Source organism: Scleropages formosus, chromosome 7, assembly GCF_900964775.1.
Source record: "Scleropages formosus chromosome 7, fSclFor1.1, whole genome shotgun sequence".
Classification (NCBI taxonomy): domain Eukaryota; kingdom Metazoa; phylum Chordata; class Actinopteri; order Osteoglossiformes; family Osteoglossidae; genus Scleropages; species Scleropages formosus.
In genome coordinates, this window is record NC_041812.1 from 29,385,597 (window position 1) to 29,404,880 (window position 19,284).

General features: G+C 43.0%; 1 protein-coding gene across 1 annotated transcript; it reads right to left on the bottom strand.

Moving 5' to 3' along the window:
* Nucleotides 1-2,734: 2,734 nt before the first annotated feature.
* fbxo3 (F-box protein 3) lies at nt 2,735-16,278 on the bottom strand. The gene is made up of 11 exons (XM_018743319.2): nt 16,173-16,278; nt 14,384-14,473; nt 10,469-10,632; nt 10,037-10,151; nt 7,279-7,483; nt 6,984-7,029; nt 6,389-6,473; nt 6,059-6,181; nt 5,506-5,621; nt 4,815-5,005; nt 2,735-4,677 (listed from the first exon to the last, which is right to left on the bottom strand). Exons 1-11 carry the CDS (start codon nt 16,262-16,264, stop codon nt 4,543-4,545), a joined length of 1,362 nt encoding a protein of 453 aa, XP_018598835.1. The 5' UTR covers nt 16,265-16,278; the 3' UTR covers nt 2,735-4,542.
* Between the last annotated feature and the right edge of the window lie 3,006 nt (nt 16,279-19,284).

The window sequence follows — 19,284 nt, forward strand, 5'->3', positions numbered from 1 at the left end:
ACAGTAGGCTACCCTTCTGTACCCATAACATACACTGGGAACATTGGGTGAATGGGTAAATCAGAGTAAGTCACTTTGGAGACAAGTTCTGGGTAAATGAACAAATGTAAATGACGGGCTTTTTGTTGCACTGTACCAATGAAGCAACGTTGAGCCTAGGACAAAGAACACAATCCAAGTGTGGAGAGAAACATACACACGTCCATAAAGAGTCATTGTGAATGTCACTGATTGCATTTGTGTTCGACGAAGAAGCAGCAGCAGCACTGTTCTAGTCTGAACCCTCAGCGAAAGTGAAAAGTATAGAACAGTTGTCATGTTTACTGCTGCTTAAGTCAAAGCAGATACTGTAAAATATCCATTTCACCAACGAGGTCTTTGGCAAAGACGTGTAAAGGCCCCCAGACACCCTAAAGAGTGTAGCAGCCTACTTTCAGGTCTCTTCAACAAGACTGAAATAGATGCAGCAAAACTTTACCTGTTTACAGCTTGATATTTCATACAAGGAATTCAGGTTGTGCATCTTTCTCAAAAAAAAAGACTTGATCCCTCAATGTTTTGGTCTCCCGTACAGTTATTGTATGACTGAAATATTTGCTGCCTTATAGGTTTGGTCAAGAGAAAATGTTCACCTTTTTGTGGCATTTGGAGTTCTATGTTGAGAGGACAACCTACATAGCTTCTTACATATGCAGACAACACAAGTTACACAACCCTAGTAGGACCCATCAGAAATGGTGATGAGTCTGCATATAGACAGGAAGTGGAACAGCTGGTCCTCTGGTGTAGTGAGAAGCACCTGGAGCTAAATACACTGAAAACAGTGGAGATGACAGTGGATTTCAGGAGGACCCCTCCCAATACTGCCCCCCTTTTCATTTTTAACAATGCTGTATCTGTGGTGAACACCTTTAAGCTCCTAGGATCTACAATTTCTTGGGACCTAAAGCGGAAAACCAAGTGTCCACCACAAAACAGGCCCAGCAAAAAAGGTACCAGGTGAGGAAGCTCATCCTGACACAGGAGCTGCTGCTGCTTGATGGAAAGCTGTCATTTGTATCTCAAGTAAATGCTTTGACTAAGTCATGCTTCCTTCAGTTAAACATAGCTAAATTACAATGATTCCTATGTAGACAGGATGCTGAAAAATTGGTTCATGCTTTTGTTTCAAGCAGACTGGACTATTCTAATGATTTATTATTGGGTTGTCCATGCCAGACTATATCCAGGCTACAGCTGGTACAAAATGCTGCTGCGAGAATTGTCACTAGAACTACGAAGTATGACCATATAACACTGGTACTTAAATCGTTACATTGGCTCCTGGTCACATTTAGAGTTGACTATAAAATCCTTCTTTTGACCTATAAGGCAGTACATGGCATTGCTCTGGCTTACCTTTGTGAGATTATTGATTCTTAAATCCCAGGACGATATCTTCGTTCATTAGACGCAGGTTACCTTAATGTACCTGTGATCAATAAGACCCCAGTAGGAGGTCGCACCTTTAGTTAGAGAACACCTAAACTGTGGAATGGTCTACCAGTTACTGTCAGAAATGCCCCGTCTGTTTCTGTTTTCAAATCCCGACTAAAGACTTACATGTTCACTCAGGCATTCCACCTCGAAATGTAATTCCACTTGCCTTGGTTGTTTTTTACCACCATTATAAAAATGCATAATAAATTAACTAATTACTAACTCTGTTCTTTCTTCTTGTTGAGCATTGCCTCGCTACATAAGACTTGCGGAGGCTGGCCGCTGGTGACAGACGAATCCCATGCTGACGTAGAATGATGACCAACTGCCATGATGAACGAGACATTCCATGCTGAGCTGGGGATCCAAGATACCATTTAGCAACAATATCATTATTACTTGTTAAACACGCTTACAATTAATTATCTAGAATGCCCAGGAGGGGTGGGCAACCACTGGCCCGTGAACCCACAGAGGTTTTTTTCTCCCTCAACCTTCAGTTGGGAGTTTTTGTTCCTTTCCTCTGTGGCCAGTAGGCGTACCTATAGCTCTATAAAAGTACTATATTATGGTAGAAACTAAGAAGAGAGTTGACTGACTATCTGTTTTTCTTGCGTTATGCCTGTGTTAAAGCGATCTGTGTCACTGCGGGAAAAGAGCGCTCTATAAAAATAAATAGAATTGAAAATTGAATTGATTCAGTTCTATACAGCAGTCATTGAATCTGTACTCAGCTTCTCCATCACAGTCTGGTTTGGATCAGCGACCAAACAAAAAAAGAACAGGCTGCACTGTATAGTCAGGTCTACAGAAAAGGTCTGCTCACTGAATATGTGTAAATATCACAGTAATAGGATATAAAGGTAAATGAAGAAATGTACATCTAGGTTTTCAGTTATTACTCTAATGCCATATAGACAGTGAATACTTTCAGTACTAACTTATAATTATCCTGACGATTAGACTTATGATGTAGCCATGCAAATTAAATTTTCTGGTTAACCATCACCAGAAACATGTTTTGTCATTTTTGTGAAAAATCTCCCAAAAAAAAAAATCATACTGTATGACACACCATATTACCACTGAACATAACCATTTGAAAACAAACATACAGCATTTATTTAAATTTCCTGGACATTTAAAAAAAAAAAAAAAAAAAAAAAAAAAAAAAAAACCTGATTTTTCTTTCATGTTTTCAAACAAAAAGGCATTAACAAAGCATCTTAACACAAATCAAACAAGAGAACTGGAGTAACAGATTGGACTAAATTTATTGCACAGCTTTAACAAGAAAGAAAACACTTAGGTAATTCAATGAAATTCCCATTTTAAAATGTACACACCCGGAAGTAGTCCTTACTGATAAAATCAGCTAGAAAATTGGCATGTGCAATAAATTCATTACATCACTCATCATCACAGTCACTGAAATTTACAAATAAAATATATGATGAAATCACAAAGCTAACTCTTTCCACCTAACAAAACAGCAGGGAAAATAAAACCAAATGTTTTACATATTGCTCCTACCATATTAAAGTCTAACCTGTCTGACTCAGATGATGATCACGGCCAGTTCTATTTACAAACTCAGGTGAGCATTACCACTTTATTTTAGGATTTAGAAAATGTGGAAAAAATGTTTCATCTACTTGATATGTTGGCCTTGGGTCTCGCAGGGAAATTAAAGGCTTTTCCCTTTGGTGACTTTGGCAGACCTGAAAGTCACTGCTGCCTCAACAAGACCCATGTATCTGCTGAAAATCTTGAGACACTAACAACAGGTAACTGTGAGAAATGGTTGTGCGCAAACAGGTGTTCCTGCAACAAAACCTTGAGAAACTCAAAAAAAAAAAACAACAAAAAAAGGCAACAACCCACCCACCACAGAAACTCAGCTGCTTTGAGAGAAGACCTCTAATGTATAACAAACCTTGTCCTCATCTACCCATCTATGAAACAAGCATGAACCTTGTCACCACCTCAATCGCAAAAAAAAGTTATATGGAACTGTCTTTTCAAAATACCCATCTGAAAACTAAATTACCATGGTTGTTTTATTACAGCAAACTGCGGAACGTGTCAGGCACAGAGAGCTGGGCGATCAAAGAAAAGCTGGGCAAGCGTCCGAGAAGTAACTCCAAAGCAGATTTTATGAATACTAAATCTACAAGGGTTCAGTATGTATTAAGCACTGAAGTTCAAGCTTTGCCAAGACATCGTGGTACGACAGGTCGTGAAGAACATTCCAAAAAAAGAAAAAAAAAAAAGGCAGAAAAGCCTCAGTGTGTCTCTGGATGCCAGCGCTAACAGCCTCCATTACATCAATTTGCTCAATTTATGCCTGTCTATTGCACTCGTACACATTCCACATACATGGTACACTCAAATTCCACATTTCGTTGAGCCCTTATTCACGGTGTCTTGCAACCACACTGACTGTACCACAAAATCTCTGTATGGATTCTAAAGCTCGGCTTGCATTTTGCACCACCCGTTACCCTAACCCAACAGTGCACTGTTACAATTAGCTTGGTTTTTTCCCGAAGATCAGCGCAAGTCCGAAAAACTGCTCACGCAGTGCTTCACATCCAACAATAACCACAGCAATGACCTGATTTTAATGTACAAAAGACAATTTCTGTGCTGGGTATGGTGATTTAGCCATATGGAACCCCCCCAGATCCCATTTCAGCTCTGTGTCAATACCTTTTTATTAGTTTAATGCTCTTCTCTGCACTTTCTAGAGCCTACACTTACCACCAAAAAAAAAAAGTTTTCAAAATGCTGTCATTGTTGTCAAAAATGTGACCCTGCAATTCTCCTTTTTTGCAAGGAAAGAATGAAAATGAGGAGGAAAAAGCAGGCATTTACTGGCTCACATACAATGGGTACGAGGTAAGTGGTCAGGGGACACCAGCTCTCAGACCTCAGGAAGGTGGACTGTAAAAAGACAGGATTTTAAATGAATTACAGAGGCTGCGAGAAAATGAACCCAGAAGTCTTTCGCTCCCCTCTCCTCCCCAGTTTGGATCAAGAGTCCTCTAGTAGAAAAATGTTTCAGATATGGCGAGGGCAGCGATCTGTAGGGTCGGGGTCACCCACGCTCATGAACCCATGCTCATCTGCATCGAAGCCATCTGTGTCAGATGAATTATCGCTGGATGTCGTGCCTGAAATACTCACTGAGCCGTGCTGAAGGAGCCAAGGAAAAAGAATAAGAGAGGGTTTAGACCGAGTCCTTGTAGTTCATAATCAGCCAGGGATCGTGCTCAAGAGTTGAGAAATTCAGCATTGGTTTTTCTTTCTTAAAAATGTCCTAGGAGTCTTACCATCCTTACTGCAGACTTGCGGAATGGTGGGCAGACCATGTGGAAGCGGGGTATGGTGACATTGAAGAGCTCCTCCTTGTTCTTGAGGCGATGGAAGGTGTAGTGTCCTTCCATGTACTCAGAGGTGGTGGAGAAGGTGGTGCAGCTGGCGTACTCGTGCACCTTCCCAGGCGACATCACCGGGAACTCACCTGTGCCAAGAAGCTGGTTTAGCAGCCTCACACACACACAATACCCTTTACACGGTTACATTTCACAAGAAATGAAGGTATTAAATGCTTGGGAGAGATGAGGCCTCACAGCACGTCCACAAGTGATTACGCTATTACTCGCCTTTAACTGACGCCTTTCTCCAAGGTGATTTATGTTGTTACATAAGAAATTCCACTGCAATTTATACTCAATTCAGGTAAGAACCTTTATCAAAATATCAACCGCAGAAGTCGGATTCAAACGTGTGAAGCCTTTGCACAGAAAAATGTAATTCTTTTTTACCGATGGTTTTTTCTTCTGACAAACACTTTAAAATACTCGCCCGAGCTGATGTCTTCAAACCATGGAAATGAGCAGAGACTCAAAGGCTAAATTCACAGATAACAATAATGGGTTTGGAAAGTAACAGAAGTTACACTATAAACAGGGAAAGGAACTAACACTGATGTGTGACAATGGGGGCAGGAGGGTCTCTTACCTACCACACCAGGTCCCCTCACTTCCTCCACATTCCCATTAGCATTGGTGATCTTCCAGTAGCGTGTGTCCAGCTGACAAGTGTTCTCTGGTAGGGCATCCTTGGCCATCTCAATCCTAAGGGGGTCAACAGTGAATCCATTTCACCAGGAGAGTAACACAGATGATTGCAAAACATGGGAGGGAGAAGGAAAAAAAAAAAAAAAAAACGTGGCCATTATCATGGTCTTATTGACTGGTTCGACAGTATTTTATTTATTCAATTAAATTCTTGCAGTATCGTTCGCACCTGAGCCTTCCTGCAAACTAATTATTTTTTAAAAACCTAATGTATAAGAGACCACTAATCATTTTTAGTGTGAAACCACCTTACGGTTACAGTTATTGCCATTAGCTGATGACAGCACTGTGTGTGTTAAATAATTCGTAACTAAAGAACGTGTGATGACCCTCATGGGCCACAGGGCAGCCTGCCAGAGCAGCACAGGCCTGAGCACCACACATGGACATAAACGTAGCGACGTCTCATAAAAGATCAGCAGAAGCCCTTTTACCTGATTCTGTATGTGAAGAAGTAGTGCGGGGGGTGAATGGAGCTGAGCTCGGGGAGGAACGAGGTAGATACGGACACTTTGATGTCCCCAGTGGTGGCAACACACTCCTTATCATGGATATACCTAGAGAAAAGAGGCCGAGCAAGTCTGAGCAAGGCTACACATAGAGTTCACAAAAAGTTAGATTAGAAAAAGTTAACTACCCTTACATCAAGTTCTTTCACAAATCGTACAACAGTTTAAAGTAAGGTGTGTTCAAGTCTAACAATGAGTGCGATGACGTGATTCACTTGATTTCCATGGACTTAACCCGACAAGGCGTTATCGAACCTGAAGATCTGGTCCCGGATGATGGGATACTCCTCCGTTACCACGTTGTGCACATATGAGGTAAACCAATCAGTGAAGCTGGACCCTAGAGTGGAACACAAAGCAAAGAGCCATTGACTTCGAAAATGTCCCTTTCACAGACAGACTACACTGACCATATCTGACCAGGGATCATGACCATGCTAGAGAAAGAATGCAATTACACTGCACCTCAACCCAGGAGGCCAGAAAGCTTTTAGGCCTTCAGCATGCATTATTAAAGAAGGTACAGTTTCTTGCGGGCTTTATTTATTCAATTATACTTGTACTGTGTCGATTCAAGGTAGCTGTTTATCCAAGTGCACAAGATGTTCTTCAAAAAATATTTTAATACATTAAAGTGTGGCTTGCTTTTGAAGTGTACTTTCCTCCATCAAATACAGGCAGCCTGACATCCGTTATGCAAAATTATGGAATCATTAGAGACAACTTTATGAAACGTACTGTTCTACCCGGTACCTGCTCAAATGAGCAATTAATTCAGACTTTTTTGCTCTAACATACCTGATCATCAACATAAAAATTAAATATTAAATTAAAAATTAAATAAGCCCACCTGTAATAAACATGTCAATTGCAGATGGGTCTTGGGCTAATTGGTCCTGCAAAATAAAGTACACAGAGTATTAGCCCTTTTGGACAGCAGAAGACTGAAGTGGTTAGTCCCTGTAACAAAACCATGCAAAAGAACTAACAGAACTTATGTTTTTTTTTTTTTAAATATATACATATATGTATGTTTTCTACATACAGTCTTGTCAGATGAAAAAGTCAATTTCACACTTTGGAGGAATATCAGAGCATAAGCAGCATTTCTGGCACTGAGAATATAGGGGAAGTAGCAGTGTTACCGGACACTGGTAGAAGATCTCGCCGCGAACGCGTCCCTCCACACTCTCCAGGGCCATGTACTGGCTCAGCCCTGTGTGGAAGCAGAAAGTGAGGGGCAAGCACTGCCTCATGCCCTTGCGTTGCTGGAAGCCGCCAGCTGCCGTTTCGATGTCCAGCAGGTCCTCGGAGCGGTAGTGGTTGGAGAGGGCCATGCTGCCCATTAGTCTGCAAAGTCAATCAGGGAGAGATTTTTTATTTTTTTAAATATTACAGAACAATATCTCATTCTTACAACCCAACAATAGCTGCTCTGGTCCCTTAACAGGAATACTGTATTTCTTTGCTTTGGTTCATTCACTGGTAAAAGGAAGTGGGCAAACAAATGGGATATTCAAAAAGAGATATGTGGTTGCACATATGAGATGCTAAGCAAAGAAAACTGGCTGATTTTAAAGCCTGTCCAGAGGAAGCACTGCGAAAGCGTACAAAAGTGCAACAGTAAGACTTTTTACTAACATCTTTACCCCTGTTTTGGAGCTGAAAGCATCCCTTAGAAATGCCAGTAAATTAAGTAAAGGGCTAAACTGCCATTACTTTACATGGGGAAAAAAATTATGTGGTTCTGAGGTCAAATTCAGCCACTAGTCCCCCAAACAAGTTAATGGCAGGTTATATAAACAACACTTGATAAGTATTAGGCTTGAAATGAACCAGAAGCAATCACGGAAGCATTTGGCACAAGACCGAGGGTTCGCTCACCCTGGACAAGACGTCAGTCCATCGCAGGGTAGCCTCACACACACACACACACACACACACACACACACACACACACACACACACACACACACACACTTCACCGTTTACACACTAGGGGCAATTTCCATTTACATTTATTCATTTAGCAGACGCTTTCTCCAAAGTGACATACATCTTAACATCTAATTTAACACTACCGGTTCACTTGAACCGCATGTCTTTGGACTGCAGGAGGAAACCGGAGCACCACAAAGACGTCCACAGTCACAGAGAGAACAGGCAAACTCCATGCAGACTGTGTGGGGACCGAAGCCAGGTCCTCTCACATCACCCAGATGCCATGAGGCGGCATCGCTGTGCCACCGTGGCGCCCCATTGTCGAAATCCAAAGATATAATACACTACAGAATCAAATGCATACATGAAAACCTGGAGATAAAACTCACTTAAGGGAGTGTCAGGCTTGATCAGGAGAACCTGCTTTGACGGAAAATGGCTGGGTGGCACCTGGGCGCTGCATACTCCTTGCGATATACTGTACAGGCAGTCCCCAGGTTACGAACGTCCGACTTGCATACAACCTGTAGTTTTGAACCTCCTACTGTAAAGCCTATTATATTAAAAATTCAAGTTACATACAATGATTTGTAATAACAAACGGGCACTACTTTGCAACTTGCATCAAAACCATGCGCATCTACAGCAGTTCATTGGCTCATGGGCTGAGCACATGAGCCCGAGATAGGACTTCCTTCTTTTCAGTTAGACTGAGACACCTACAACCTTCTCTCGAATGTCCGCACCTGTCCAAAATCAGAGCAGCGGGGTATAAAGAAGCCGCACCTGCACACCCTGGTTGCGAAATCTTATTTGAGAAAACCATCTCTTCAGGGCTCTCGAGTGAACCCACGACAACCCACCCACCTTTCCAAGCCCCTCGTTCACCTCAATCCTTCGTTCTCCGTTCCTGACATCCACGGCTCCCGACGCAGGCATTGCCTCCTCAACCACGACTCTGCATTTGCCCCAAGATCAACATTTGTGCATCGACCGACCCAAACCTGTCCCTGACCACGTATCTCGCCAGCTTCCTTGCGTACCTACAACGAAGATCCCGCGATTGGGTCCCCACACACACACACACACACACCTACCTCAGTCTTCTGCGCACTCAGTATGACATGAACCACATTACCGTTAAGCATCTTATGTGTTACTGTATTTGGCTTTCTTTTTTTGTTTTTACCCCCATAACCATGGCACCAAAGCATAAATGTGATGGAAGTGATGGTGATGCATCAAAGAAAAGGAAAACGATCATGACTGAAACTAAAGTGGAAATAAATAAAGCGATCAGAAAAAGGTGAAACGCCAACGTTGGAAAAGCAAACATTAAAGTTTCTTTAATGTTCTTCATACCTGCATGCGCACACACTCTCTCTCTCCTCCTCCCTCTCTCTTTATTATAAATACTGCAGTTACATTTATCATCATTATTATAATTCCTTCATTACATTGTAGTATTATTATTGTACTGTTACATTAAAGATGTTTAAGTGTATCTGGAAGTGCTTCTTTAATGTTTTTTTTTATGCATAGAAAGGTAAACGATATAATATAAACCAAGACAAACATTTAACTAAGTAACGTTAGATACAAACCGTACCTTACTGTTCCCACTTATGTACAAATCTGACCTAAAGAGACTTAGGAACGAAACTCGTTCATAATCCGGGGACTGCCTGTAGTTCTCTACTTATAAACTATTATTCATTTGCCTTTAAGATGCTTTTCTCATAACTGTGTGGCAAGCAGCATGATGTACAAATTCCATTTGCTCAAAAAGGGAATTATTATAAACTGGGTCCAGGTTAGGAACTTGTGAGCACAGGTCACCCAGCCGATGCTCCTTATTACAATACAGCACAATACACACATGTCATGTTTTTGTATACATCTCCTTCCCACTTCTCATACTCCAAAACCATGATTAATCAACTAAAAAGTGTTTCCAAATACCCCGGCACCACCAGTTTCTGCCCATTGTGTATCCGGAAGGAGCAACGATAGTCGTTGGGAAGTTTGCAGCCAATCTGGGCTTCAATTGCATCCAGCTCTTCCTCCTTTACACCCTCTATTCAAACATAGAACAGAAAGGAAAAAATATATATTATATGGAAGAACAAAACATTGACCACTTAACAATAACCATCTTTGGATGAAAATATCTGTTTATGTTTCTGTCTGTGTGTAACTGCTTGCAGCAGGCCCAAAAACATATATTACTGCAGCATCATAAGTTCGGTATTCAATGTGAAAAGCACTAAAAATAAAAGCACGGTAAAGACAAGTGATGCAAAATAAGATGGTAAGCAAAGCACTAGCTCAAGGTATGGCTAAACAGGTCAAGATATAACAACCGGAGTGCAGTGTGGGTCCTCAGTGGAGCACCTTTAAGGGATGTGATCATCCTGGGGCATTTCTTCTCCAAGTAGCCCTTCAAGCTGTCCCAGGCGGTCTTCAGAGTACTGTAGTGGTCAATGTAGCGACCCATGTCAGTGTAGAACTCCTGGAAGAGGTCCTTCCATGTCTGACCTTTCTCACATTTGTCTGACCTGATCGATAGACATCGCAAAACACACATGCAACTGTGACATTCACGTTTATTTAAAAGTGAATAAGTTAACATTTGCACACTTTGAAAATACGCTTTAAACTGACCACTGACACATCAAAGCAAAAGAAAATTCATGAAACCAACTGCAATGACACCATGTAACAAACAAATTAAGTTCTACAGAAGTGTGTTACTAGGCCGACAAACAGAAAATTAAGCAATTCTGAATAACCACTGGAATTACAGTTGTTCACATTCAATTAAATGCACTATATGGATTACATTTATACTGGCAGACTGAGGAGTTATTTAAAGCTTAATGAATTGCATAAATTGGATTTTGCACTAATAGTAATTTTGTAAATTTATGATTTACACCTTATATTTTCTTTCCTTATGTCCTTCTATGTCACAGGCTGCTGAGAGGATTCAGAGTAAGAATTTCATTGTATGGTGTAACAAACTGTTTACTGTACATATGACAAACACTTGAATCTTGAATAAATAATCGTTAATCATATACACTTACCCTGAATTTCTCCAGTGTGTTACACCCATCAGTTCAAATGGCTCAGTTATTGCAGGTATCTGAACATTACAAGTGGCTTTGGAGAAAGTCACTGAATGAATGAATGAATGAATGAATGAAATGTAAATATGCACGTGGAAAAAGCAAAGGTCACTATTAAGTAAATGTAAGCCATGCAATTTTGAGAGAACCTCAATGTTTACAGGAATTGTACTGCTGATCAAAGGTGATTCAATGCTCTCATTTCCCTGACAACTGTGAAAATGAAGTAAAGTTTAACTCCACATTGCTGTAAGCCCTACAACCTATTAGCATCTACTTGCGACCAACTCTCTCTGAATTTCGTGAGACGCGCCCGGTGCACGAGAAACTATTCCATGCAAGATTTTTAACCACGGCTGCAACAACACATGTGCCATGACAGTAAAGTTAAATGATGTGACATTATGAAACGAAAGATGAAAGCTAAGAGGTGCTGTGCTGACCGGAGCAGGTGGACACTGGCAACTTACACTGACTATCAAGAGCTGTTCATGATGAGTGAAAAACAGACACTTTACATTCATTCATTCAGCTGACACTTTTCTCCAAAGTGATTTACAGCACTGATCTGCCTACAGTTACTTACCAATTTACACATCTGGCCTGCCCTACATTAATTACTTAAGAAAAGCCGTTTGTTCCCCAACCAGAAACCCTGGATGACCAAACGGACCAGGAGTTTACCAGACGAAAGAGATGCTGCTTACAGGACAGGTGACATAGCAGCCTATAGTTTAGCCAGGGCCAATCTAAAGCAAAGCATTAATGCAGCAAAACTGAACCTTAAACTCAGGATTGAGGACAGTGATAACAACAACAGCCCCTGACATATGTGGCAAGGCATACAAGCTCTCACAGGCTACAAAAGGAATGATAATTTACCTATAGATGGTAATCTATCCATAATAGAGGAGCTCAATTTGCACTTTGCCCACTTTGACACAGACAACTATAGTAGGGAAACAGTTAAGCCTACACTGCCACCTTACCAACATCAACTGCCGACATTAGACACTATCGAGGACAGAAGTCTTCACCAGCATTTTTAACCTCTCCTTGACTGGCGCCGTTGTCCCCACCTGCCTCAAAACTACATCGATTGCGCCCATTCCCAAACAGCAAAATGTGAGTTCCCTGAATGACTGTCGCCCGATGACTGTCGCTCTCTTGATATCCAAGTGCTTCAAGAAGCTGATTCTGGCACATATTAAAAGCATCATTCCTGCCACTCTGGATCAGCATCAGTTTGCCTATCGGGCAAACAGTTCAACAGAGGAAGCAATCTGCCTTGTCCTCCACACTGCCCTCAAGCACCTGGATGGGCTGAACACATATGTCAGAATGCTCTTCGTTGACTTCAGTTCGGCCGTCAACACAGTCATCCCCAAAGTACTGGAGTTCAAATTCCACAACCTAGGCCTAAGGACAGCCATCTGCAGGTAGACTCTGGACTTCCTGACCAACTGTCCCTAAAACGTTAGGTTAGGAAAGCACACATCCTCCACTCTCTCCCTGAACACTGGTGTTCCGCAGGGATGTGTGTTGAGTCCTTTGCTGTATGCACTCTCCACTCATGACTGTCTACCTGCCCACACAACAAACACCATTGTGAAGTTCGCAGATGATATAACAGTCATTGGTTTGATTACAAACACTGATGAGACTGCATACAGGGAGGAGGTATGAAACCTGACAGCCTGGCGCTCTGTCAACAATCTCATTCTTAACACTAGGAAGACAAAGGAGACTGTGGTGGACTTCAGGAAGAAAAGGAGAACTGACCTGAGTCCTGTGCTCATAAATGGCAAGGCTGTGGAGAGACTCCCAGATTTCAAATTCCTCAGGGTGGACATTACAGAAGACTTCTCTTGGGCCACACACACACCTCTACTGTCATTAGAAAGGCACAACAATGCCTCTATTTCTTGAGAAGACTGAGGAGTGCAAGACTGCCCCAGGATCTTCTTGGGAATTTCTACCGTTGTGCAGTGGAAAGTGTGCTGACATACTGCATTACAGCGTGGTACGACAGTTGCACAAGAGAAGAACAGAAGGCTCTGCAACGGGTCATCAGGACGGCTCAGAGCATCATCGGCACATGGCTATCGGCAGTCGAGGACATTTATCTGTCCAGATGTCAGAGCAGAGCCTCCAAAATTATCAGGGACTCCACTCACCCTGCACACCACCTCTTCAACCTGCTCCCCTCTGCAAGGCGATACAGGACAATTCGCTCACACACCACAAGAATGAAAAACAGCTTCTTTCCCAGAGCTGTGAAACAGCTGAACGCTGTCTCATTTTCAGTGTATCATACTGTATTATCTACTTAAGTTCAAGTTCAAAGTTTGTCATAAGTACAAATACTGTGTACAAAGTACTACGAAATTCTTGCTTGAATGTTTCTCCACAGACTATGGACAAACAAAATACAGCAGATAGTAGTACTAAGTAAAAAAAAAAAAAAAAAAAAAAATATATATATATATATATATATATACACACACACACACATATACAAGGATAACAATAAATACGCAAAAGAATCACCATTCAATAAAATGACAGTGCAAGTGATGTGCTTGGAAGGATCAGTCAGTGTAAAGTCCACTATCATTATTGATATTGCACATTAGTGTGTGTTGAACATTCTTACAGCATTGAGATAAAAGCTCTCTCTGAATCTAGCAGTTCGGGTTCAAATAGACCTGAGCTGCTTTTCAGAGGGCAAGAAAGAGAAAAGTGCCTGTGCAGGGGTATATACAGTAAATAAATCTATATCACAGTATTATTGTTACTAATTATTATTATTCTATTATCATTATTATTGTTTGATTTTCAATTTTTATACTTAAGTGTTTATGTTTTATATTGTTGTCTAAAGAACTCAGGGAGTACCACTATAATGTTGTTGTACTGCATAGCAGTACAATGACAAAGTCTTCAATTCACAGCTGGGTAATCTCACTGGAGTAATTCAGGGTAAGAACCTTGTTCAAGGGTACTACGGCCAGAGGTGGGAATCAAACCTGTGACTTTTGGATCCAAAAGCAGCAGCTCTAACAACTACACTATCGGCTGTGCCAAAACATACTTTGTACACGTATTCATTTAGCGGAAACGTCACATGTGCTCAGTGTTCGGACGTGCCAGTGAGCGAGTGAGAGATGACTCTTACTCGGAGAGGAGCCAGTACTTGTGACAGAGCCTTTTCCACAGTGGATTGTGACTCGACAGCTCGTGCAAACGGCGGCTCACAAAACTGCAGCTGTGGTGGGAAGAAGAGAAGCAGTATATAAAGTCCACTATACAGTATATAAAGTATCCATTTACATTTATTTATTTCTCTATCCACTGTATAAACTCCACTATACAGTACTGCAAAAGACTTAGGCACTTAGACGTTTCACAAAAATATTTGTTTTAGATGGTTATTTAATGTCTCCTGCATTAGTGTGAAGGGGAAAGAGCATATTTTAGATTGCAAAGTGTTCCTTTTGCATAAAGTTACACTATTACAGTAAGGGTTCTGTATGTGGTTAAAGAAATTACACAAACACACACATATATAGAGACCGCATGTAGTGAGCGGGGTCACGGCAAACCAGAGCCAAACCCGGCAACAAAGGGCGCGAGGCTGAATGGGGAGGGGACGCACCCAGGATGGGACGCCAGTCCACCGCAAAGCGCCCGAAGCGGGACCCGGCCAAGCGGGACCCAAGCAGTCGCTGATGACGGACGGTTACTAAGCTTTGCAGGAAGTTTATTAATTAAGAGCATTACTTTTGGAAGCATTCTCACTTTGCAGCTTTTTTCCCCCCCTAAGTGCCTAAAACTTTTGCACAGTACTGCATGTAAAGAATCAAGTATATAAACTCCACTATATAATGTATATAAAGTATTCAGTATATAAACTCCACTGTATAATAAAGTATCTAGTATATAAATTCCACTATAAGTATTCAGTGCATAAATATCCAATATCCAAGTATCCGGTATATAATAAACTGCACGATATATAATGTATATAAGTATCCAGTAAACTCCACTGACATGCGCACATAACTCGCGGAGACACGTTTCCGCTCGAAGCGCTGTGTGTGTGACAGACGGAACGGTGTAACGGCGGGGCTGTGCTTTAAACTACTTCAGGTTGTTGTGCCCGAGAAAGGAACCCGAGGAGCGAACGAACACACGAACACACACACACACACACACACACACACACACACACACACACACACACACACGAGTCTGAAACCACTGACTCGTCCCAAGCGGGGTCGCAGCGAGCCGGAGCCTAACCCGGTAACGCAGGCAGGGCGCAAGGCGACACACCCAGGGCAGGGCAGGGCAGGGATGTCAGTCCGTCGCAAGCCAGCACCCCAAGCGGGACTAGAACCCCAGACCCACCGAAAAGCAGGACCCGGTCAAACCCGCTGCGCCACTGCACCCCCCACCCGAGTAACTACTCACTACCGGCGGTATTATAACAACAATATATACTAACAAAAAATGACGACGACGACAAGTTGTAGTAACGTGACAAGCAGAACCCGCTCTAAGTGACGGAGTTTAGGAGCACTTTTTCTGGCACTGGTCTCCTTAAATAGTACTTTTATAGGAGTGCAACTCAACTGTGTGAGGTGCTTTTCATGAAAACAAAACCGTCACGCGCGGGCAAACGAGTCAGTGACACCGCGGCTGACGAATGCAGGTCGCGCTCCTCGCGCGGAAACATCCGTTCGCGGTAAAATGTGAGGCGGCTTCAGACACGCGTTGAAAATGTGTAACTTTGACTCTCTGACCAAGTGATGGAAGCGGGACACAGAGCCGAGCGGCTACTACGGTACAGGCCGGGAGCCCCGCACAAACAGTGCCGCAAACTAAGTCGGACTTCCGGTCGGCGTCGGGGCTCCGTGCGCTCCCAGTCGCCCTGCCACGCCGCCTGCAGGAAGCTTCTTCACCTCATCAGATCCCGAAAGTCGAGGAAAGACATGATGAGCAACAGAGGATCCGACGGCAGAACCTCCAAGCTTATCTCCCCGGACGCCGCCATCTTTGAAGGCTCGAGACCACACGAAGCCCCGCCCACCCGGGCACGGACACCCAGCTCTGTTATCAAAACACCGTGTCCCTGCACACTAGCAAGTGAGCGCGAGGCGTGACGAAAGCGGAAGTTACATCAAATGCCCACCCACTTTTCGAAAGGGAGGCGGTGCCGAGCGCCGCTTTGTTATCAAATAGAGCGCACATGGGTCTCGGGTGCGGGCTCTGCGTTACAGGCAGTCCCCGGATTACGAACGAGTTTCGTGTCCTCAGTTTGTCTATAAGTTGGATTTTGACGTAAGTCGAAACAGTTAGGTATGGTGGGTATCTAACGTCAGTTTGTCAAATCTTTGTCTTAGGAAATGATAATGATATATCGTGTACCTTACAAAGCATAAAAACAGTACATAAACACTTTGGATACACTAACATCTTTAATGTAACAATTGTAATAATAATACAATGTAATGATGTAAAAATAAAAACAAGTGTAACTGCAGTATTCATAGTAAAGAGAGACAAGAAATACACACACACACACACACACACACACACACACACACACACACATTTTCAGAACCGCTTGTCCCATACAGGGTCACGGGGAACCGGAGCCTACCCGGTAACACAGGGCGTAAGGCCAGAGGGGGAGGGGACACACCCAGGACGGGACGCCAGTCCATCGCAAGGCACCCCCAGCGGGACTCGAACCCCAGACCTACCGGAAAGCAGGACTGTGGTCCAACCCACTGCGCCACCGTGCCCCCCTCTAGACAAGAAATAATAAAATGTTATATGATGAACAGAGGACAAGGAGGAGGCTGGACCCAAGTGCAGGATCGTTTATTCAGAATCAAAAGATTAGACGTGTTCCCGTGGTCAGGGATGGGCGAATGGTCGATCGATCGGCGACCTGAACAGAGGCGGGGATCCGAAATTGTGGTCGAGGGACAAGGTGAGCGGTCGTTATCAAAGAGACATGGAACGTGACTGGGGAATGATGAGGAACAGGACTGGGAAGAGCAAAGCGAGGTAGGTTTGACAACGCGGGGGGGGCTTGTGTCGAGTGAGATAGCGTTTCACCCTTTTCCGATCGCTTTATTATTTCCACTTTAGTTTCAGTCGTGATCGTTTATTTTCTTGGATGCATCACCATCACTTGTATCACATTTACGCTTCGGTGCCATGGTTAGGAGGGTAAAAACAAAAAAAAAAATTAAAGCCAAATACAGGAACACACGAGTCACTGTTAACAGCAACGTGGTCCGACTGAAAAGAAGGAAGTCTTTGTCCAACCTGGGGCTCACATGCCCTGCCCACGAGCCAATGAACCGCTGTAGACGCGCAATGTTTTGATGCATGTTTGTTATCATGAACCATTGCATGTACTGTAACTCAATTTTTAATGTAATAGGCTTAATTATGAAGTTTTTATTTGATTGTTACTTAAGTTTGACCAAAGCATCACCTTCTGGTCAGTAATGGGGTGGTTTGTAACTACGTGTTGTATGTAAGTTGGATGTTCGTAACCCGGGGAGTGCCTGTATCTTACTGTATTTACACATGACATAACTCAAATAGCCAAGAAAGCACCTTGATCACATTAGAGTCCTCAGTAGACTGAAGTACTATAAGTGGTCCCCAATTTACAATGGTGAGCTGGCAATAGACATTTAATAGAAACCACACACACACACATTTTCAGAACCGCTTGTCCCATATGGGGTCACGGGGAACCGGAGCCTACCCGGCAACACAGGGCGTAAGGCCAGAGGGGGAAGGGGACACACCCAGGACGGGACGCCAGTCCGCCGCAAGGCACCCCAAGCGGGACTTGAACCCCAGACCCACCGGAGAGCAGAACTGCGGTCCAACCCACTGCGCCACCGCACCCCCTTAATAGAAACCATACTTCAAATTTGGGACTGAGCAGGCAATACATTTATTCACTTAGCAGATGCTTGCTTTTCTCCAAAGCAACTTACAATGGATACTATGTAGCATTACCAGCTCACACACCTTATTTACCAAGGTAACTTACACTGCTAGATACATTACTACAAGGGGTCACTCATCCATACATCAGTGAAACACACACTCACTCTCTCTCTCTCTCTCTCTGCAGGGGACCTGAACAACTTGTCTTTGGGAGGAAACCAGAGCACCCAGAGGAAACCCACACAGACATAGGGGAGAATATGCAAACTCCACACAGACTGGGTAGGGATTGAACCCACATCCTCTTGCACCACCCAGATGCTGTGAGACAGCAGCACTACTCACTGAGCCACCGTGCCACCTACAATTGGGGCTTTATACTCTCTCATGATACTGGGCAGCGACAGCGATCCGCATCTCTCATTCTGTCACGCAGAGGTGTGTATTAGGTGTATTAAATGGAATTTCGACTTACGATACTTTTGACTTATAATGGGTTTCGGGGAACAAAACCCCATTGTAAATCGGGGACCACCTGTATTAGGGTAACACTGCCGCCTCCCCAAATGAGTTGTATACTTGTTGTTTTATTCATTTTATGTTATGAGTTTTAATACTGAATATGTCTCTTTAAACAAAAGTTATATTTAAACTGTTGCAATGTCCCCGAAAACAATTCCCCTCTTCATAACAATGAAATTGTTGAAATGGAATCGGGACTATTTCATGTTTATGTGTGAAATTTTGAACTAGTGGAACTGCTAATAATGGGATGAACCCTAATAATGACCATACTCTGAAGATGTGCGGGTTTAAAGAGCTTTCTGTGATGTTGAATGAATTTCTTTGCCCCGAAGATGGCGACAAAAGCAGAGAGCGGCTCTTTCTGGGCTAATGCATGTTTACCGCCTGGAAGCAAGTGGAATACTGTACTGTGCATGAAGGAGCGCTCTTTCCCCGTCAGTGGCTCAGCAGCGTATGTAATGGTTTGGCAGTGTAAATCTGAACATGCTCCCTGTGCCGAAGAAGCATCAAATGAATTGGAGGTACCCGACTGAACTCTAAACAATGAGGCCGCATGTTTCGTAACTG